Source organism: Telmatherina bonti (assembly GCF_933228915.1).
Source record: "Telmatherina bonti genome assembly, chromosome: 14".
In the NCBI taxonomy this organism is placed as follows: domain Eukaryota; kingdom Metazoa; phylum Chordata; class Actinopteri; order Atheriniformes; family Telmatherinidae; genus Telmatherina; species Telmatherina bonti.
Window position 1 is genome coordinate 24282854 of NC_136612.1, and position 23104 is coordinate 24305957.

At 41.8% G+C, this 23104-nt stretch overlaps 1 protein-coding gene across 1 annotated transcript in view; it reads left to right on the plus strand.

The window, feature by feature from the left end:
- Nucleotides 1–203: 203 nt before the first annotated feature.
- The window catches only part of sdk2a (sidekick cell adhesion molecule 2a), a gene marked incomplete at its 3' end in the record, with an annotated part of 34130 nt that continues 11229 nt past the window's right edge, over nt 204–23104 (plus strand). The window contains 30 exon segments of the mRNA XM_079252949.1: nt 204–358; nt 1843–1949; nt 2214–2361; nt 4567–4700; nt 8646–8684; nt 8687–8756; nt 9168–9358; nt 9530–9613; nt 9751–9945; nt 10451–10567; nt 10869–11036; nt 11354–11456; nt 12230–12406; nt 12668–12804; nt 13490–13637; nt 14803–14943; nt 15281–15462; nt 17872–17987; nt 18387–18582; nt 18674–18772; nt 18890–19081; nt 19262–19383; nt 19520–19629; nt 19780–19930; nt 21197–21434; nt 21519–21634; nt 21734–21923; nt 22153–22251; nt 22592–22786; nt 22894–23095. Of these exon segments, the coding sequence (XP_079109075.1) occupies nt 222–358; nt 1843–1949; nt 2214–2361; nt 4567–4700; nt 8646–8684; nt 8687–8756; nt 9168–9358; nt 9530–9613; nt 9751–9945; nt 10451–10567; nt 10869–11036; nt 11354–11456; nt 12230–12406; nt 12668–12804; nt 13490–13637; nt 14803–14943; nt 15281–15462; nt 17872–17987; nt 18387–18582; nt 18674–18772; nt 18890–19081; nt 19262–19383; nt 19520–19629; nt 19780–19930; nt 21197–21434; nt 21519–21634; nt 21734–21923; nt 22153–22251; nt 22592–22786; nt 22894–23095 (4304 nt within the window). The 5' untranslated portion in view covers nt 204–221.

The window sequence follows — 23104 nt, forward strand, 5'->3', positions numbered from 1 at the left end:
CGTTTATTTTGAGGGAAACACTGAAATTGGGAAGTGAGTCTTCTTACAAGAAGGCTCACGTCATCCTGAATCACAGAATCCATTTTTACTAACAACCCCCCACTCAGTGCTTCATTTTTTTTCTCTCTTTTCATGGTTTTATTTCTATTGTCTTTTTTTGGTGTCACTTAGTTTTTTCCCCTTTTCTCCTCCCAGTAGATGATGTACCGCCTTATTTCAAGATGGAGCCTCCTCAGACCCAGGTTCATTTGGAGGGAAACCGCCTGGTTCTGACCTGCATGGCCGAGGGCAGCTGGCCGCTGGAATTCAAATGGATCTACAACGGCAGTGAGCTTACACGTTTCTCCTTAGAATACAGGTGAGGAATACAACCCTCCACAACCAGAGCTGATTATATTTTCTTTTCTTTTATTCATCAACTGTAATTATTTTTACCACAGGAGGACATTTTAACAGCATTTAATTGTAACTAATAGCACAATTGCTCATTCTTATTCATTTTCCAGACTCATTTCCATGAATTTATTCAACACTGATTTGGCAGCACATCTCCCTTGAAAGCTAACATGTTTTGTTCTGGGAATTTCAGATGTATTCCGATTTGTATCTCGCGCTATTCAACATTCAAAGATGGTGTGAGCAGATAGCGTGCCTTTTCACTCCTCTCTTGCAGTTTGTTGAAGCTATCGTTATTGTAACAGAATAACAGTGCAATTTTTTTTTTTATCATTCCTCCTCAGTACAGAGATTTTACTTTGCCCTGTGATCAGGAAGATGCTGTTTCACAGACAGCAGAGTTTTTCCGGACTTGTTATATTACATATTTCAGAATCGGACCACAGTGATGGAGAATTCTTTTAAGAGCATCAGTTTTGGCTAAATAAAGCTTCACCCTGTGTGTCCCAGCTGCGCTCTACAGTCAAGTCATCTTCTATCAAGTTTTAGTTCTTTTTTTTTTTTTTAAGGACTTTATTCACTGTCTGACCAGAGCACTAGACATGGACTGATAGTCTCTCAGGTGGGATTGTCTGATTGTTATCACTGCTATCACACAAACACACACACACACAGCAACCCTTCCTTGACGTTTTTCACCCTCCTTCGCATCTTTCCACCTCCCCTCCTCTTCTCCTTCTTTTGCTGTCTTTCTTCAACACTTGGCCGTTCTCACATGATTTTTTTCTCTGGGTCTGCCTTGCAGGCCAGCCCTCTGCTTATTATTCTCCACCAGCCCTCATCAAAGAGGAGAACTGGAATCCATTTAATCAGACACCCCCCACACACACACCCCACCACGTCCAAATTGCTGTGTAGGGATAACACGGCTGTGGTAGACGCCACACTTCTAAGTGGCTGGAGTAAACCAAATTCAAGGGGACTAAGCTTTTGGGTTATCTAACAGGCCTTTCACACACACACACACACCATTACACATGAGTGCATGTCCGATAGGCAGAGCTGGAGTTGTCTGAAACATGTGACAGGTGCTGGTATGATCTGATTGAACAGACTGAAGATAGAGGAAAACAAGGGGGATTTGTGAGTCCTGCCAGTCAGGAAGTCAGCTTTGTCTGTGTGAAAAACACTCTCTCCTCTCTGCAGTTTACTATCTACCATCCAGCGTTAGATCAGCACCAAATCATGCGTCTGCTGCTCTCTATTCGGTTTTCAAACATTTGCGTTTTAAGTGGAACGCCATTCAAGCTGAGTTTCAGATGTCCTATGAAACATCTTAATTAATTTAGCATCCTGAGTGTGGGTGATAAAAGCGCCAAGATGAAAAATGTTGCTGACTGTCATGCTTATGATGACTAATTGAACTATTATTTTGTTGCCCATTAGGTACCTGATCACCTCGCTGGACCGATCCCATGCTGGCCACTACCGCTGCATTGTGAGAAACAGAGTGGGTGCTATAATGCAGTGCAGCACTGAGGTGCAGGTTGCCTGTAAGTGCTGTTTTCTTTCCTTTTCTTGTTTTTTATTTTTTTTAATTTTTTATACATCTGGCAGATTAATGGGAGGATACTGTTTTTGTGAAAGCGCCGCATGCTCATTAGTTTAACTGAAGATGGCTATTAATGACAATAATAACTCTTCATTTCCATGCTTTCACTAGCCTGCAGTTGTAAGAGATTTTCCTCTGGAACTCTATTCTTTGTGGTCTTTTTTTTTAATGGTTTCTCTTTCATGTAATTTTTATTTTATGCTAGATATGGGAGGGTTTGTGGAGAGTGAGAGGTCTCAAACTGTATCCCAGGGTGAGGGAGCCCTCATCCATGCACCACAGATACACAGCTTCCCCAGGCCCCAGATCACCTGGTTCAGAGATGGGCGTAAAATTCCCTCAAGCAGTCGTATGTAAGTCTACATCCAACCCAGCTCAGTCTGTTTGAGAGTAGTAAAACATGTGTGTGTCTTAACTTGTGTGTGTCTGTGTGTCTGTGTGTGCGTGCCTAGCTGAGCAAGTGTGATCATATAGAAGTTGCCGGCTATCGCTGGGCAGCTGAAGCAGAATTTCTTTCACTTCAGAGAAGACTGAGAAGTTCAATAATGCTCACAGATTTTCTCCAATTCCCCTTCTCACCATGAGTGAAATTTAGCAGAATAGTTGATGAGCAAACGTTGGTGCAGTCCTTGTGTTCATCACGGCTTCACCTCTCAGTGATAAAGCCGGTTATTATATCTCCCCTATTGACTTTGCAGGCAGAATGATTGAGGGGTGGAGATAGATCAGGCAGCAGGGGAACCAATTAGACAAAATTGGACAAAACGCCTCAATTGATGATATGACTGACTGACAGCTCTCACCCTCGGCTGGATTTGTGAGCGTGAATGTGCATGTGGCAGGAATCTGTCTGAAGATGGATACATACATCGGGGGTTCATTGGGTGACTGCGTCTACATGAGCCGCGCTCAGTTTGGGAGTCAAAGTGTGCAGCTATGTTGTATGTTGGTTGGATTCACGCCTGTTCAGATATGCAGTTTTCCTGAGGCGCCTCTATGAAGGTAATCACCTGAGATTAATTTTGCCATCCAGACAAATAGAGGTAGGCAGAACATAACTCCTCAGAAACCACCTCCTCATTTATTATTCAGCAGCCAGCTGTACTTTGTCATAGCTGTTATGAACACTTTCACCCTGAGTTGCGTGTTCTTGCTTCAGGCATAGATTTGTGCATGCGTCATCTGCCTGCAGACCTGAAAAAAATAAAAATTAAAAAAAAAAAAAATAGCAGTATCTGCTTGCAAACCTAAAAAAAAAAAAAAAAAAAGTGGCAGTACGAGTACTGACAGATATTGTAAAAAAGAAAACCATTCCTCCTCATGCATTTTCAACCAGCAGCTACATGGCTGACTCTTATCAGCAGTGAAGCTGTGAAACTTTGCTCTGTGACGATGAGAGGCGCTGGCAGGACACTCTGTATTTATCGCTTGTTTGCTTGCTTTGTGTCACGCCACATTGATATTCACAGGTGCGCGTGCATATTGGTGTTTGTGTGGCTGTTGACTCTGTGAAAGCTGCGGCTCCTAATTGTCCAGGAGTGTTTATCGCACACCAATCAAGCAGATGGTGACAGATATAAGAAGAGTCTAATCTGGCTGCATGCTTAGCGTCAACTCTCATTTAATAGGCACTTCACAAACATCTTGGACTATCAGCTTAAAGGCATTCGGTCCTTGCAGAGGCTGCTGGTGCCACAGAAGTTACTGAAAGGATTGTAAAGGATGGCTTTAAATTTAAGAGGCAATTTCAAGTTTAGAAAATGTCATAGCCTGTCGTGGCTTTTTCTACAAATCTGTGCAGCTTTGCACAATTACAACCAATGCAAATCAAAAATCCACCCAAGGTAATTTTGGCAAATACTGATTTTTCTCTGTGCGCAGGAGGTTACACAAAGATGAGCTCTAATAGATGCCGACCATGACTTGAATGGTGCAAATGAAATTCAAAAGTGAAAGTTTCTCACTTTTTGACAGTGTTGTTACAGGACTAATAAATTTGTCTTCCATGCAAATGACGTCTTAGCAAATGGCCAAGTGTATCCATGAAAAATCACGTACAGCATCACTGTACAAAAAAATTCCCAAGGTTATACATAAATTAAAACAGCAGAGGACTTTGTGCTCTACTCAAACAATACAAAATAGGAGGCAAACCTCTGAGCTATGATCAGACACTGCAGTACATTGTAGATGAAAGCGCTCATAAAAAAAAAATAAAAAAAGGCTTTGTGTGCTTCTTTTTAGGCATAATTTATGTGCATGCTCGTGTGTCAGTTTACCCCCAGGATATATTGACTGTAAGAAACAACTAGTCACTGGTTCAATGATATGAGTGGGTATGCGTGTGTGTGTTTGTGTGTGTGCATGCATGCTTGGTTTTTGTGTTTGGAGACAAACTGTAGAATTTTGATTGAGGAGGTCTAAATCCTTGTCTGCCTTATTTATGGCTGCACTAAAGTGACTGTTTCAGGCTTCACCATGCGCATATGTCTGTACGTTAATGGTAATGTGGTGTACGTAAAATATGATCCATTGCAATTTATGTTTTTGCACGTCAGTGCCATCACCCTGGACAACACACTGGTAATCCTGTCCACAGTGGCACCAGATGCAGGAAGGTACTATGCCCAAGCAGTCAACGATAAGAACGGGGAGAACAAAACGAGTCAGCCCGTCACGCTCACAGTGGAGAGTAAGTAGTCATGAAAGCACGCTCAGATATACCTGCATACATATGAATGTTAGCCATCCATGCAGCAAAAGACAGATCAGCAGCAGATTGTTTTTGTCACTGAAAATGCCATTTGGACCGTTTTATTCTCATGTGAGCGTATGCATATTCATTCAACACACCAGCTCAACAACAGGTGGCTCAGCTGTAGGCAATAGGAACAGGGATAGTGCCCTCTACTGGCAGGTTTTCTCACCATGTTCAATAGGCTTTGGATCAATGTTTCCCAGTCCCAGTCATCCAGACCCACTGCCACGCATGTTTTAGATGTTTCCATCCTTTCATACCTCGCTCCAGCTCACCTGGCTGAAATGAATGTTTTATTAAAAGGCTCACAAAGAACTTAAATAGGAGTTTATATGATCTGAATCAGGTGTGTGTTAGAGCTGGGAAACATTTAAAATATGAAAGGAAGTGTGTCTCAAGGGCCAGAACTGAAAAACCGCTGCTTTCTAACATCAGTGACCAGCTGCACAAAGTTGCCCTTTTTGTTCTGCAGTCCTCCTCTAACCTCTGACTTTAGCAGTAAATTACATCCACAACCTGAGCCCAAGAGGCACCTATTAGACTGGCTGAGGGCACAAGTCCATAACGTGGACCTTCAGTTTAACTGCACCCCACAAAGATCTGATTTATGAAAATGACACTGAGCAAGCATAGAATGATTAAATAAACATTCGCCCACACAAATACACACATCAGATTCGTAGGTCGTCCTCACTTTGAAAACAAATGTGTTCACAACTTCAAATGATACTTTGCATAGCTGGCGCAACATGCTTACAAGTCAGATCATTAAAGTTTAGCTGAACCTTCCACATCCACCCACCTACTGTCACCTTTCATTGGAACAAAGTCACACAAATTCTCTCACTTCTCTGACTTTCATCAGAACAGTTTTCTCTGCTTACCTCCACCAGCCAATTAAAGGAGTCACTGAACCTGTTTTCCCAGCTATTTGTTTATAAGGGCAATGTTTCTGACTATGTTCAAACCATTTAGTTATCACTAGAACTCCTTTATGATATTTATATAAAAGGGACGGTAAGTGTTGGAGTAAAACTTTAGACAGCTTGCATGAGAAACTGCATATTCTTGAAAGCACCTTCATGCATCTGCTTCTCAAATCTTTTTAATGCAGCATTTGTAATTCAGCACTCATTGCGCATGACACAGCAATCTGCTGGGAGCAGATATCACTGAATTCCACCGAATCTGACCTTGCAGATCACGCAGCTGTGTTTTGCATCTGAAAGTCAATAAGGTTTTCAGAGCTGCATTTGTTCATTTTAGCAATTCTGTGGAGAAAAGACACAAAAAAAAAGACAGCAGTGGGAGCTTCTTGTTCTTAAGAGAGCATACAAATGAGACAGAGCTGAGTGCAAGAGGAACTAGCAAAATGACATTGCCTAAATGCCTCAAGAAGACCAACACTTTTTTTTTTTTTTTTTTTACTTTGCTTTATTCTTTAGCATGTGAAATAGACCAGATATGACTTGGTTTTACATTTGTTTTTGGACAGCAACAGATGTAAACAATGCTGTGATAATAGTTGGGAGAATTTGTTATGCAGGTCAGCACGTTGTTTACTGTGTGCATTTAATTAGAAGATTACACACTTGAGGTATTCTCAACACTGGGAGTTTATGAGCTGCAATACATTAATTAGTTCCTGGCAGGAACCAATCACGTCTTTCAGAAAAAAAAAAGACTTGGATTCTCATTTTTTCTTGCACAAACAGATCACATTTTCAATCAAACATCATCTGTTATTTAATTGAACAAACCTGTTCACATTGTTTATTTCCACACATCTCTACCACTTCAAATAGATTAACTGCAGTAATTACTCTGCGTATATAAGCAGCTTCTACACTCAAGAAATGCCATTATCACATTTTCAACAGCTTCAGCATGACAGTATCAAAAAAACTCCCAATCTTCAAACCAGTTCACTTATTCAGTGATTTTCCCTATTCTCACTCTAAAACCTTGCCAGTTAAGTTCAACAAAATACCACTAATTAATTAGTCTAAAAAAATCCTATAGATCAGCCAAATTCTGCAATCTTACACACTAGCCAATAACTTCTGACCCAAGTGGTTTAGAATTTTCCTCATAAATCCCCTGGACTGAAGCGAATCATTGCACTGGGTTTAATTTCATCTTATTGAACTCCCCTAATGCACCGACAGGAAGTTTTTCTGCATGGATTTATTGGTCTTCTCAGTGCTGATTATTAATAATGTCAACATCACACCCAGTATGATGCTTGTACTCTCATGATTAAATGATTTTAATGCCAAAGTGTGGAAGATTTATAAGTCATAAAATGCTTGTTTCTGTACCACAGACTTTATAGCTAATCTACATCTCTGAACTGTTTTTTTTTTTTTTTCATTTCAAATGTTTAAATGCTGCGTTTCATCAGCTATTCTTGACACAAAGGAACTTTAATTCAGAGTTAAATACTCTGTGATGTCATTTTAAATTGAACTGAATGTTTTTGGGGTTCATATTAATGTTTTGGGATGATAAATATGCACTGACAATGTGGCAGCAAAGGATTAATTATGTAGTCATTTATTTATTTATTTAGTCATTTATTTGTCACACAGACGGGAAACATACGGCACAACGGCAGCAAAAACACAGAAGAAAAAAAATAGTCAGAAATGCAGGGCATAGAATTAAATAAGAAATAATAATATCAAAATAGATAAAGAATTAAATATTCCAAGAAAATCATTTCAACTGTATGTATACCTGCATATTGTGCAGTGAGGAGTATATACATATCAGAAGTATATAATATTTCAGGTATTAAAATGTCATACTAGTGTACTTTTTTTGTCTTTATCTTATTTCTGCATGCTGTTTTGATGAAACTGCACAACTTCTTGTCACTATTTAGATCTAAATCAACAGTTTTGAACAGTTCACCTTAAAAAGACTTCACTGTGAAACTCTTATGCACATTTTATGTTCATTTATATGCATAGCATGAACATTAATGCTATAAAAAAAAAGTAGTATCACACCTTAAAATTGTTAAACAGCATGTTAGGCAACTTACTTTATGCGTTGCTGCTGCCTTGAATTCAGAGATCAAACAGGAAGCTCAACTGAAAACCACAACTCATCCACATGAGGTCAGATTGCTTGCAAAGGAAGCTTTGTCGGCATGCTGTTAAAATTCGGAAATAAGTTGTGAAAAGGTGAGCTTTACAACATGACCGTGCAAAATAACAATTATATTAATAATAAAAACTTGATTAGGAACCTTATTAACCCAAGCTGACCCACACAATTGAGCACCCACAAGCACACTGCCACACAGTACACTCACGTAACACACCATAAACGCACAATCACTCAAACGTATACAAGTTCAGAAGCCCAAACCTGTCCACTGGGGAGGTAGTGGAAAATGAGATCAGATTCAGTGAGAGATCACTGATTGAGGGCAGTGAATCGATGGATGGCTAGAGGCTCCGTGAAACCCGCGAGTGATGGTGCTGCATTTAATCGTCTTTTGTGTTTGTCTCAATTATGTTACATAATGGCTTCTAACACCTGGGCTAACACCTTGCGCGGGAAAATGCTGTGTGGACCAGAAAAAGGATCTAAAGTAAAGACAGAGGTGTTAATAGCTGGGTAACAACATGCTAGCTACCTGCTGGTGATAGTGACAGATTTTCAGTCTCTGTGTAAGGATCTAGTCATGCTCAGCTGACTATATCAGGCAGATGCGCAGGCTTAATCAGAGGGTGGTTTGCAGTTATAGATTGGTTTCACTTTTTTGCGCTTTGTGTGCATGTGTGTGTGTGTGTGTGTGTGTGTGTGTGTGTGTGTGTGTGTGTGTGTGTGTGTGTGTGTGTGTGTGTGTGTGTGTGTGTGCATTAGATGTGGGAGGACCCGCAGACCCCATTGCCCCCTCCATCATTATCCCCCAAAGAACACCAGTGTAACAGTGGGGAGAAACGAAGCTATCATGGAGTGTGTTGCTAATGCAAGGTAAGTGTTCCCACTCGTACATAGGTACCGAGGATAAGACATGCAAATACACACACAGACACACATCATCAAAGCCCCTTCGTTCATCACCTCGGCTGATATTTGAAGATTTAAATGACTTTTGGAATCTTTTGTTTGAACATGTCGAAAAGTGTTTTTGCACATCTCTCGTTTTGTACCTCTCCTCCATTCTTTCCTTTGATTCAAGGCTTCACTCTGTTCCTCCGTCTCACATATTCTGAATTCGGACTATTATCTTCAATTCAAAGACTTAATCAGAATGACAGATGTATCCCATTTCACCCTCAATAATCTTTCACCTTGAAACAGAATATAATTCTGTATTAAAACCACGTTCTCCGCCTCATGCTCCCTTTAACTCTTTTTCATCTTTTTTTTTCTCTCCTTCAGACCCCTCGTCAAAATGAGTATAACCTGGAGGAAAGACGGGGTGGTGGTGAATACAGGGATCCGAGATTTTGGCCGTAGACTGATCATCAGTTTGCCAGTAGTCAGTGACACCGGCTACTACGAGTGCGAGGCGTCGCTCCGCACCAGCAGCGTCCCCTCGGTCACAGCTGGGGCCTACCTCCATGTTCTCGGTAATAAACACATATCTGACATTTAAACCCTGCAGATTGGTCTTGTCTTCAGCTGCTTTCATGTTAAAAATTTGCAAGATTATTTTACATCACTTTTGCGCCTTTTTTTTTTTTGTAATTTTTATTTATGTCATAATGGATTGCTGACTGCTTTTTCTTTCCTTAAAACAGAATATCCTCTCTTCATAAAAGAGCCGCCAAGTCACATCACTGCAGAAATGGAGAAGGTGGTAGACATTCCCTGTCAGGCACGAGGTCTGTAATGCTTGTGATTTGCTGTCCCACTATATAAGTGAAAGAGCACAAAAGCATGAAGAAATACTAAAAAAAAAAAAAAAAAAAAAGACTTTAATGGTCACAGTGACGAGATAAATCCTCTCCTTTCTCTGCAGGAACGCCACAGCCAGACATAGTGTGGTATAAAGACGCTGTACCCATCAGCCCGGTGAAGATCCCCCGGTACAGGGTGTTGGTGGGAGGCAGCCTACAGATCAATGGCCTCCTACCAGATGACACAGGGATGTTTCAGTGCTTCGCTCGCAATCTCGCTGGAGAGATCCAAACAAACACCTATCTAGCTGTTACAAGTATGTCCCCTTTAACAATATTTAATTTCCCGCTCTCCATATGTCTTTGACTTAATTCTGCCCCCCCCCCCCCCCTTCTCTGTTTCTTCTCTTTTTTTTCTTAAATCCTTTCCTCTTGTCTTATTTCTAATCCTCTTTTGACCCGCTCTCTTTTTTCCCTTCCTCACCAATCTGTCTGCAGTGTGTATCTCTTTGCGGTGACAGATTTGTCACCTTGGATGCTCGGGCAATTATTGCCTGTTTTTGAATCAGAGACTGAGGAGGAGAGGCAGAGAGATGAAGGTGCCTTGTCAGAGCCTCAGAGCTGTTGCTGAGAATGAGACCTGACAGCTGCCCCCTTTGTCAAGACTATTAGGCTCTCAGCTGCCGCCAGCTTTATTAGAGTGAAAGCTGTTTATGTCTCTCATTATCACCTCTGTCTCACCTGATTTTGTTTGAACTTATGCATGATTCTGTGTGTGTGTGTGTGTGTGTGTGTGTGTTTTTGTGTGGCTACCCCACTCAGGTATAGCGCCAAACATCACCACTGGCCCCTCTGACAGCGCTGTGATTGACGGCATGTCAGTTATTCTGCATTGTGAGACCTCAGGAGCTCCACGGCCAGCCATCACCTGGCAGAAAGGTGCGTGGGCTAACAGCATGAGGTTCTTGGGGGGAGGGGGGGGGTTATTATGCTGCATTTTGACTTGTGAAGTCAGACAAGAGCCATAAAAAAAAAGAAAGAAAAGGAAAATAAGTTCAGAATATTGATGGTCTCCAGACAAGCTTTACTTCTTTTCTATCGCTGCGCTGTGTTCCTTGCTGTTTGTTTTTCCCGACATTTCTCCGCTGCGCTTATCTCTCTTTTCTCTGTCCCACCACCTCCTCCCCTTTCCCCCTGTCCTCATTCCCATGCCATCAATCACTTCCGCCCTTCCCTGCAGGTGAACGTGTCTTGGCCAGTGGCTCGGTCCAGCAGCCTAGGTTCACCCTGCTGGAGTCAGGCAGCTTGCTCATCAGCCCCTCCCACCTGTCTGATGCTGGAACCTACACCTGCATGGCCAGTAACTCGAGGGGCATCGATGAGGCCTCTGCCGACATAGTGGTCTGGGGTATGATCAATAAAAAAAATGGCTTTCACTGCACAAATATATTCCTGCAAACTAAGAAAACTAGACACGTTGGACATGATGGAGCCTGTTTCTGAGGGTCACTATGACTGTATTTGTAGAGCTAATACATCTAGTTATATGTGAATAACTTCACATTGACAGTCCTTGAAAACCTTGAAAGCACCTATAGAGAATGCAGCAGTGATTTATCTAGTTTCCGAAAGACACTGAGTGAAAGATGAAAGCCCATTAAGCTCTGTTTGACCACACAGTTTCTGAATAAGGATTTCTGGGCTTGGGTTGGGGGGTTTTCACAGCACGAACTCGCATCACTAAACCACCACAGGACCAGAGCGTCATCAAAGGAACCAAAGCTGTCATGACGTGCGGTGTGACCCATGACCCCAGTGTCACTATAAGGTAATTTTTGGCTCTTTACTGTCATAAAATATTGGAATACATTTCTGACGTCAACAGCAGCCTGGAAAAACAAGCCTGGATATCAGAGCTGGGCCTAATTAGTTTATGAAATCTCCACGAGTGTTTATCCACTCTCGGAGAAGATTGTGAAGCTCTGAGTCAGACTGAGGAATTAATTCACGGCCTTCCCTCACTCCTCACACAATCTTGAGCATGATAGAGAGTGTGCACATGCGTCTGTCTCAGAGGGAGTCAAATGATGTCTTTGGAGCCCAGTGATTAGAGTGCCTGTCACCTGTGGGCCTGCGACATTGATCAGATTGCGGAGTAAACAGATGAATATGTAAACAGCGTAATAACCTCAGACAGCGCCTTTAATTAAATGCAACACAGAGGAGATTAGCCGGAGAGCCTGAATAGTTGCAATTAATCACAGAAGCTCTCAGCATATGCATGCCTATATGCATGTGTATGAGTGATCCTAGGTATAGGTGGGTATGTGACATAAAGTCTAAATGCAGTTATGATAGGTTCTGTGCGTTCTTCAGACAGAGATGCTTTTCAGATTCAAATCACTTTGTTATCTTGCTTCACAAGGCTTTTCATCAGTGTCAGCAGCTCTTGTGTTTGGTGTATGAACTGACACAAGGCAAACAGCTTTACTGTCACAACACTCTGGAGTAAAGCGTACTGTGTAAAGTGTGTGTGTGTGTGTGTGCGCGGGTGTCTTGTTGTCTTGTTGTTCGCTCAAAAATTCACGCACACGGCTCCAGGTACGTGTGGGAAAAGAGCGGCTCCGTGATCGACGTGAATGCATCGCCCCGCTTGCGCCTGGATCCCGATGGGACCCTGCACATCTCCCAGACGTGGTCGGGTGACATTGGTACATACACCTGCAGGGTGACCTCAGTGGGTGGCAACGACTCCCGCAGTGCCCACCTCCGAGTCAGGTCCGCACATCTGCCTCGTGTCTCCTTACTGTCTTATTTCATTGTCTATTTTTCATCTTTCTCTGCTTATATTTAAGTCTAAGGACAGCATGATGGATAGATATTTCCCCACTGTTATAGTTTATCACTTATCTCCTCTCTAATCCATCAAACACTTTTAATATTTACAACATAAGGCTCTCAGGTTGGGTGTTATTTGGTACCTCCATTGTCTAATTCTGTTTCCCAATCATCTGTTTGCTCATATATAAATAAAAACAGACAGCTGCCCCATGCGCCAGAAAACCCAGTAGCAGTTCTTAGCACCATAGAAAAGAGGGCCATCAACCTCACCTGGGCCCAGGCCTTTGATGGCAACAGTCCCCTGATCCGCTACATCCTGGAGGTCTCAGAAAACAGTAAGTTTTTTACTAGATTTACCATTAACAAAGAAAAGGTCCTGGATTTTCCTGTTTCCTTTTGTTACTGATTTCCAACTCATTGCTGCTTCCTTATACGCATGTTATGCACTCATTTGCAACCCTTCTTATTATATTACTTTTCTTTCCTTTCCTTCAAATTGGCTGTTGCATCCTCTCATACCTTCAGCAATCAGTATAACTCAATTGCTTCACCTGTGGGCTGCCTTACAAATGATCAGGGGAGCTAAATTGTGTTGGTGTCCAATGCTCTTATCTTCTGTTTCACTAGATAAAATCAAAGAAGTGGGAATGTTTTCACTCAGAGAGAGTAAATTGTTCAACCATTTCTCATTTAAGCTCCGGCTAACTGAGAAGATGACAAGTCATTACAAGGAAAATGAATCTGAGGATGCAGATGGGATCTGAGTTTTTGGATAATTGAATTGCAATCTGATATTTAGTGGGAGTGCATACAGAATAAATAGGTTGTTTTCATCTGTCGCTGCGATTTTATTACTGAAAATGAAAGAATGCTGTGGAATAATACCCAGAAATAACACTGAATTTAAATTTGGGTTTGTCAGTGCTGAGATTTTTTTTTTCTGAGGGATCCTCACAAGTCCATTTAACATGCGATAGCTAGCTCACAGCCCTATCTTTACACTTGTCCTCTCTATCTTAGATGCTCCGTGGACGGTGCTGCTGGCCAACATTGAGCCGGAGTCCAGTGGGGTTACTGTCGGTGGCCTCATCCCAGCGCGTTCGTACCAGTTCCGCCTGTGTGCCGTCAACGACGTAGGCAGAGGCCAGTTCAGCAAAGAGACAGATCGGTGGGTGCTACAGTTATCTGCTCAGCATCTCCTACAAGTTAAAAAATATTGCTTTTGGTTTTTTTGTAAGTCAAGATGTACCATTGCCATGAAAAAAAAAAGTGTTGCCCTTTGAGGGCTTTGATTGCTCTGGAACAAGCCGTTCTCTCTCCCTCTCATCTTGGCACTTCAATAGAAAATCCTGTAAGTCCACTTTTTGGTCTTCACTCCTGTGGGACTGAGGGAGAGATGAGCTGGCTTCAGGATAGGCCTTCTCAAGATAAAACTGAATGAGTGGAAATTTTGTTTTGTGAAAACTTGACAAGTGCGCTGACCCAGCTTCATCTCTCTCCTTCATATTAGCTGTCTTTGTGGTTCTTCATGAGTAAAATACCAATAGGCTTTAAACAGGCAGAGCTCAACAAAGACTCAAATCTCAAGTGATTTCTCTTGAGTACCAAGACCAAACAGTCATAAACATTAAGGCCAACCCCACACACATATTCTAAGGTTATCATCATTCACCTATACACACTACTTTTTGACCTTGCCTGCACTGTGGGAACTTCTTCAAAGTGAAAAGCAACCACAGTCGACCATGTAGCTTTTTCACCACACACTCATCCACTGAATTCTTCTGTGAGTCTGCCCAGACAAGAGTGCGCCGTAGGAGGGTGACTATGTGTCAGTAAGAGCAAGGCTTTTCCGAGCCATCTTTTCGGCACACCTCTTTGATCCTAAACACTCTGCTTTATCTCCTCCAGAGGGGTGCTCCGTTATGTTGGAAAGAAATCAAGATGTCATCTTAAATTGACTTTAGGGAGAAGTCTTCCTGGATCTCTCTCTCTCTCTTGTTCTTTTCTATCTTTCCCCCACTTGCACAGTTTCTCCATTGTGCAGCTCCATTTTCACCAGGGCCTCTTTGATCTTTTCCCTGCCACAGCACTCCATCCCTCTGCGGACAGCAGCACGGAGACTGTGTTTTTGGGCGAAGAAACAGCCACACTTACTTCAAATTTTCTTTATAGTGTGTTAAAAAATACAAAAGGCAGGCTTTATCATGATGTGATGTCTATGACGAAACGGGATGGAAATATGCAGAGACCAGTGATAATTAATGCATGGCTTCACTCTTTGTCTCTTCTTTTACCGCTCTCTTTTTACATCTGCTTCCTTGCTGCTGCAGATTAACTCTCCCCGAGGAGCCTCCCAGTGCTCCCCCCCAGACAGTCATCGCGAGTGGCCGCACCAATCAGTCCATCATGATCCAGTGGCAGCCTCCACCGGAGAGCCACCAGAACGGTCCTCTCCAAGGCTACATCATAAGGTAAGAAGATTATGACACTTTTTTTCCCCCTAAGGATGAGGCTCAAGCTATTCAATTGTGATAACTGTTATGTCAGCTTCTTTTCTTTGTCTACGTTTTGCCTCATTCTTGCTCACTGCCAGAGAATAATTGGTGCCAATTAAATAGCTTCCACTCCATTCATCTGTTGTCACCTCTTATGTTGTAGTAATTTTATAACTGCTTGGATTTTTTTTCTTTTACTGCTCTCGTTCCCTCTCCTTTCTCAAAAGCTGTGTCCTAATATAAATAACTGTCTGTATTGTTCTGGTCTGTCTGTGTCTCCCACCCCTCTATAAATTACTCTCATTGCTGCTAGGTACTGTCTGTCAGGGCTTCCAGTCGATTGTCAGATAAAAAACATCACTAACCCAGACCAGACCAGCCTGCTCCTGGAGGACCTCATCATCTGGACTAACTATGAAATCGAAGTGGCAGCCTACAATGGAGCGGGCAGGGGTACCTTCAGCCACAAAGTCACAGAGTGGACTCTGCAAGGAGGTGAGAGCAACAGACAGGATTCCATCAGTCTTTACCTACAAATCAGTCCAAACTTCTACCTTTTTGTTTGTTTTTCCAAAGATTTCCACTGTTACCTGTCCTGTTGTAATTCTTTTCACTTCTATTAGCATTTGTGCCTTTTGTTCTATGGTCGACATACTTTTACAATCCTGTATTTTGTTTATTGAATGTGATCCTAATCCAAACCAAAATTTAGTACTCCCTTTGTGATTCACTGCGCTTTTAAAAGGACAAATAGTTTTTGCCTTTGTGGCAGAACACTGTTCTGTCAGACCACCTGAAAACTTTAGTCGACCTTTCTTAGATACTTGATTAATCATGTACAAAATGTGTTACTCTTGGCATTCATCTATATGCGTAATAAGAAAAGTGCTACGGTTGGCTTCTTTTCTTATTGTACATGCTGAGTATAGTAATTAGAACAGACATCGTGCACACAGTGTCACCGACACGCCTTCTGAGTCAGGTGCTCTGGCTTCCTTAACGCCCTGTTTACCCAAAAACTTACTGAGGATCAAAGTCATTGCGTTGCTCATTTCCAAAGGAAATTATCATTTAAACATCTGAGAATCTTGCACCTAAAACTTAATTATGACCAAATCTTTTTAACCTCACAAGTGCATACGTTAATATGCGTAGTTTGACTATCAAAAGAGCAACAAGTTAATTCACGTTTTACCAAAAAATTGAATGGAATAGTCTTTTATGCCTTTTTCAAGTAAAATTTTATTCATACATAATGGTAAATCCTGCGATGGACTGGCGACCTGTCCAGGGTGTACCCAGCCTCTCGCCCAGTGCTAGCTTCCTGCTTCTGAATTGGACTAAACCATTAGGAAAATAGATGGGTGAATGGATGGATGGATGGATGGATGGATGGATAAGGGTAAGTCTTAAATGCTGCAAGTATCTTATAATATAGGACATAGAGGATGCACAGACTCCCAGATTGATTTTAAATTCCTTTAACCTGTATATAAAGCTTTAAAAGGCTTAACGCTCTCGTCTCTTTGAATACCTGTCATGTTGAATCCAGTTCACGAAGCGAGATCCCTTCATCAGACTCACTAAATATTCTCAAACGCGCCCATGGAAAAAAAAAAAGGAATAAATAAATGAAGGTATGCTTTAAATTCCCGTGTGGTTCCACTTCCTGCTCGGTAAAATGTATTCAGCTGGCAGGCTCAGGCGTTTTTTGATTTTATTAGATTTTGCAGGTGTATATTATTAGTCTTTTACGCTGGTTTGACGTAAATAATTAATTTGACATTTTATTCCAAGCAAGACTGAAATTTATGCACAGTTTCAAAGCATATTTAAAAGCAGACTCTTGTGTTCTGCAATGCAAACTTGCTTTTGTGCACTTTTTTTTTTTGCCTCTCTTTACAATCATCGCTCTAGATGTGCAATTTCCATTCTGCATTTCTGTATAGCTCTCTGTATAAGCAAATTCAGTTAGCACTATTAAAGCTATATGTGCATCTTACAGTGCCTTGGGGGGGACAATTACATATTTCTGTCAAGTCCTCATGGCCAGATGATTACAAAATTCTTCACTTGCTTCAGAAATGATGGATCCTATCTGGCACTCATTAAAGCCTTGGAAACTTTAGCGCACTTGTGTGATGCCTGATTAATTAGTCAGTTAATGATCCACTTCAGCAAGAGTCAGCTGCATAAACAAATAAACAAATGTGCCACATTTCTTAGGAACAATAAAACAGCTTTGTTTCATTAGCTAAAGTATAAGGCGGCATGGCAACATTACAGTTTTATTTTCACCAAACCTTCAAAATAAAAATAATGATTTCATCATCCATGTCCCTGTCATGGGTGGCATTCAGGGTGAAAGGCATTGCCGTCGTTTTGCTCAGCTCTCATTAACTGGATGTTTTTTCCATCGCTCTCTCCATGGAACATACAAAAGCATATCTTCATGTGATTTTAAATACATCCAAAGAGCGTTAAGGGCAGCTCGGTGACATGGGGACCAATATAGGCCCATGAGTTTTATCAATATGCAACTCCCCTAACTGTTTTCCGGCGTTACATCAGAATGGCATGCTCACTTCAAAAGAACTGCTGCAGGGTTTACCTGGAAGCCGCCTGAGGCAACCGCTCTCACACCCCGTTTGATTGGCGTGTTCTTACCTCCCCAAATGAGCCAAAATACATGTTCCTTCAGTCTGATTCTCACGCTCTGAATGAGGTTATTGTAAAAGCACCCCTTGTAGATTTCAAGTTTTTTCTCCTATCTCATTACTATTCCTTTTTCTTCTACTTATCTTTGCCTGTCTGCCTGCCCCTCTTCCCTCCCTTTTTTTTCCTCTTTAATCCCTCTGCCTCTTTGTATCTCTTGTGTTTTTTTCCTCCCTTCCTCTGGATCAGTGCCCACTGTGCCACCAGGAAATGTACAAGCAGAGTCTGTCAACTCCACCACAGTGCGGTTTACCTGGAGTGCCCCGAGCCCTCAGTTTATCAATGGAATCAACCAGGGATATAAGGTGAGCATCTAGTTTCTGTTAACTGGTGCGCTCTAGTGGTCAGTGGCAGAAGGGCAAGTCCAATTAAGAGATGGATCTATGTCGGGGTGCCCAAAGTCTGTCCGCTAGAGCTGCTGTCCTGCAGGTTTTCGATGTATCTCTGTTCCAACACTCCTGGCTTCCATTAAATGGATCCAACAGCCAATGAAGTTCTGCACAATGAGTTGTTATCTTGGGTCATCTTGAGTGAGGATACATGGAAAACCTGCAGGATTGTGGCCCTGGAGGACCGGAGCTGGGGACCTCTGAGATATGTCATTGTCAGACAGATTCTGCTGAACACTTAGTTTTCTCAAAGCACCATCAGCTTAACAGACCTGAACAGTTTTACGTTCTCCTAACATATATTTGTGTCACCAGCTCTTGGCATGGGAACCCGGTCGTGCAAACGAGATCACTGTTGTAACAGTGCGCCCCAATTTTCAGGACAGTGTTCACATTGGTTACATCTCTGGCCTTAAGAAGTTCACAGAATACTACACTTCCGTACTCTGCTTTACTACTCCTGGAGATGGACCTCGCAGTCCACCTCAGTGGTTACGCACCCATGAGGACAGTATGTATTAGGGTGTGAGATATTAAACAGTTTTTATGGATAATGATGTTCCAGAGTTTAACTTAACTGCATGGTTTTGTCACTTCCATAGCCCCTGGTGCCGTGGGACACCTTAGTTTCACCGACATCTTAGACACCTCACTAAAAGTTAGCTGGAAGGAACCACAAGAGAAAAATGGAGTTCTCACAGGTACATGTAAAAATGAATATTTCGTATTAGCATGTCTTTGTTTCAGTGTTAAAGTCACAGAATTGTGCTTATTATAAATTACTAATTGTTGTGTTGTTTGGAATTCTTGTTTTTTAGGATTTCGGATCTCCTGGGAGGAGTTCAACAGGACCAACACCAGAGTGACCCATTATTTACCCAACGTCACTCAGGAGTACAAGGTTACTGGTCTCACTGCCCTCACTACCTACACCATTCAGGTGGCAGCCATGACTTCCAAAGGCCAGGGCCAGCTTTCTGCCTCCACAATATCCTCTGGTGTACCACCAGGTTAGTGGTTAAATGAGAATATAGGCAAGTAAATTAAAAATCTGTTTGAAAATCCCTAAACAGAGATTTAAAAGGAAGTGTTTCATTGTCCTTTTTTTTTTTCCAATTGATTTCCACTCAGCAATCTTCAACAGCAGTCATGCTTTAAGGGTTAATTTTTTTGTCAATAATCCTCCACAGAGTTGCCTGGTCCTCCCACCAATTTAGCCATCTCCAACATCGGCTCCCGCTCTGTCACCCTGCAGTTCAAACCTGGTTATGATGGCAAGACATCAATTTCCCGTTGGCAGGTGGAAGCTCAGGTAAGATTCAGTCCTATTTTAACACACAAGGAGTGGAGGTGGGGTGTGGGGGGTTGCTCAGAAATTGGCACAGAGGTTTTTTTTTTGTTTTGTTTTGTTAACCGCTAATGCCATGCCATGTCCATGTGCATTTCAGATTGGTATAATTGGAGAGAATGAAGAGTGGTTAATGATTCAGCAGCTGGCTAATGAACCTGACGCTAGATCACTGGAGGTCCTGGATCTGAACCCTTACACTTTCTACAGGTGAATAAACACTAATTCAACTACCGTGACTGGCTTTCATCTTCTATATTGCTAAAATATCATCCTATCTGATTTAGCATATCTTCATAATTTCATACATCACCAGAAAAATCTTGATTTACTGCCATCAGTGGGTTTCTTACGTTTCAGGTTTAGGATGCGCCAGGTAAACATTGTGGGCACCAGTCCTTCCAGTCAACCTTCCAGAAAGATCCAAACCCTGCAGGCACCTCCTGACATCTCACCTGCAAATGTAACCCTGCGAACAGCCAGTGAGACCAGCTTGTGGCTACGCTGGATGGTAGGATGTCACACCATTATGCATACTGGTCCTGATGCAGACTGTATTGGGTTAGTTGAGTTGAGCGGTGGACATTGTAATGGCTTTTGCAATAAAAACTCACATTTCTTAATGCAGAAAACCCCTTTGAAACATCTTTTTTGTCATTTAGCATCCCTGTCTTGTACGTTTGAAGTAATGAGAGGGGCAAGAATGAACTGGCAATCATGTGTTTGAGTTGTAAGATAAGATTTAGATTGCATTAAATGAGTTTCTTTCTGACAGCCGCTGTTAAATGAACTCATTCACAAGCAGCCCTTTTTTTTTTTTTCAACTTCTTTGTGAATGTTGTAAACTCCTCTGCTCTTCATGCTTTCACATGATGAATGGATACAGGCGACAGCGCTGATGATGCTTGGAAAACTGGACACACTGTGCCCTTGGTTATTGCTGCGCTCTGTGTCAGCATTTGGCCGGCGTATTCTTTACCACATCTGTCTATTATCATCACTGCGCCAGCAGCTGAGCAGTGAGACACAGAGGCTTGTGATATCCCCGCAGCCCCTGCAAGATTAAAACTGGATGGATATACCTGGATTTAAAAACAGAGTAGTGTCAGCAGTACCATTTTGCTCTTCAAAATTGATGACATAGCTCAGTGATCACGGCCCTTCCTAGAAGCTGATGTTAAACTAATATGGAATTTTATAGCCCCTTTCATGGCTTTTCACACTCAAGTTCTGAAGTACATCATGAACATATTAATTTCAACGACAATAACATTGTAATATTAATAAACTCAGTTATACTGTGTAGGTACATTTCATTGCTTATGTTCAGTTGTGTGCTTGAGTCATTGTTAGGTACCACGCAAAGAAAAACAGGACAATCTATTGTGTTTTCACCTTTACAGACTGAGCGAGTTTTAGACTGATTGAAAACTGTTTTGATATTTGAGAGGTTACTCAAACCTGCCCTCCTGCCTTATCAAGCATCAATTTTATAATTGGTTTTTCAAGAAGTGTGCCTGACAATGCCTGATCTAATACAAATATTTCGGATATGTTATTAATAAAGAAATGCTGTGGTGCCGCAGTTTAACATTAAAACCTCTAAAAATGCTGCTAAAGCTTCTCACACTGTCTGTCATCGCCTCTTATCTGTTGTTAAATCCCTGTACACTGCAACCTCTCTTGGGTTATTACATCATTATGCACTCACACATTTATGATATAATTTATATTGAGTTTAATTTTGCTCTAATAATAAAACAAAAGAAATGTTTAGCCTCTTCCAGAGTGGGAATATAACGGCAATCCAGATCTTGTTGGCTACCGCATCCAATACGCCAAAGCAGGGTCTAAAGGAGGAGTTCTTTCCCATGTCATTATGGACCGGCTGGAGAGAGAGTTTACTATAGAGGATCTGGAAGAGTGGACAGAATATGAGGTCAGAGTCCAAGCGGTCAACGGTATTGGCTCTGGACCCTGGAGTCAAGCCATCCATGGCAGAACCAGAGAGTCAGGTGTGGAAGGAAATATTTAAATTTAAACATAAACTGTTCAAATATTATTAAATTTCACTAAGAGTTGTCCATTTCCATCTGCAGTGCCTTCCAGTGGTCCCATGAATGTATCAGCATTCGCCACTACATCCAGCAGCATCCTTGTCCGATGGGGAGAGGTCCAAGAAACTGATCGCAATGGACTTATCCTGGGCTATAAGGTCACAGCTCCTAAGTCGTACATAGCAGTCATCTATAGAGGATTTCTTATGCTATCTTATGGATAGAATAAAAAGCTGGATAAATTCCTTTCATCTTAGGTTGTGTATAAGGAGAAGGACTCAGACACAGCCCCCAACTTCTGGACAGTTGAGGGCAACACCAGTCACAGTGTCCAGCTGAGTGGTCTTGGAAAGTATGTCCTCTTTGAGATCCAGGTCCTGGCCTTTACGCGAATAGGAGACGGAAGGACCAGCTCACCGCCCATCCTAGAAAGGACCTTGGATGATGGTAAACTTCCATTTTTCAAACCACTTAAGTCATGTTGTTGATTGTTAAATTGTTGTTAATTGTTCATTTTTCCCACAAATAATTGTGATGTTTAGTCTTATTTCTCTTTGTATAAAGAAAAAGATTGTTGAATTTTTTTTTTCTTTTTTATGACTCAGAATTTTATTTTATTTCATTCACAGTTTTAAAATGCTTTTTTTTTTTTTTTTTTTTTTTTCATGTCTAACAGTGCCTGGGCCCCCAGTTGGCATTCTCTTCCCAGAAGTAAGAACCACCTCGGTGAGGCTCATCTGGCAACCTCCTGCGCAGCCTAATGGCATTATACTGGGTAAGGTCAATGTCAGATCTAGCCTGTAATATAAAATGCTTCATACGATGCGTGTAAGATGTTAATAAGACAAGCAATGGAAGCCAAAGTTGTGGTATATAAAGGACATAAAACATAAGCTGAAATACAGTAAAACTAATTAAGAAAATATTCTCAATTCAAATTAAATTTAATAAATAATCAGTAACACCAAAGTCCTTTTGTATGCTTCAAACTAAAAACAAACCAAAAAAATTATTTTTTTCATTTATAAATATTTTATTTTGCACTATGAAGCCATTTTTCTTTTACATTTTTCATCCTTTCTTTTGTATTTGCATGTGTGATTTGATCTTCGCAGCTTATCAGATCACATATAGAAGAAATTCCTCAAATAGCAATGCCGCCACTGTGGATGTGCTGAGCCCTAGCGCACGACAATACACAGCAACTGGACTGAAACCAGAAATGGTTTATGTATTCCGACTCACCGCTCAAACACGAAAGGGTTGGGGGGAGGCTGCTGAGGCACTGGTTGTCACAACAGAGAAGAGAGGTGAGCATAAAACACCGCAGCTCAAGTGTGTTTTTGGAATGATTCATCTCTAAATATTGAGCTGAAAAGCCATGGTATGTGTGTGTGTGTGTGTGCGTGCTCTTCAGCTCGACCCCAACCCACCAGCCGTCCCATAGTGCCGCAAGAAGAAGTCCAGGCGCGCAGAGTGCTGTTGTCATGGGAACCAGGCAGCGACGGCCTGTCCCCGGTTCGTTACTATACAGTTCAGTTCAGAGAGCTGCCAGACAGGAACTGGACTGTCCACTCTGCATCAGTCAGCCATGAGACACACTCCTACATCGTGGACAGGTAATGGAC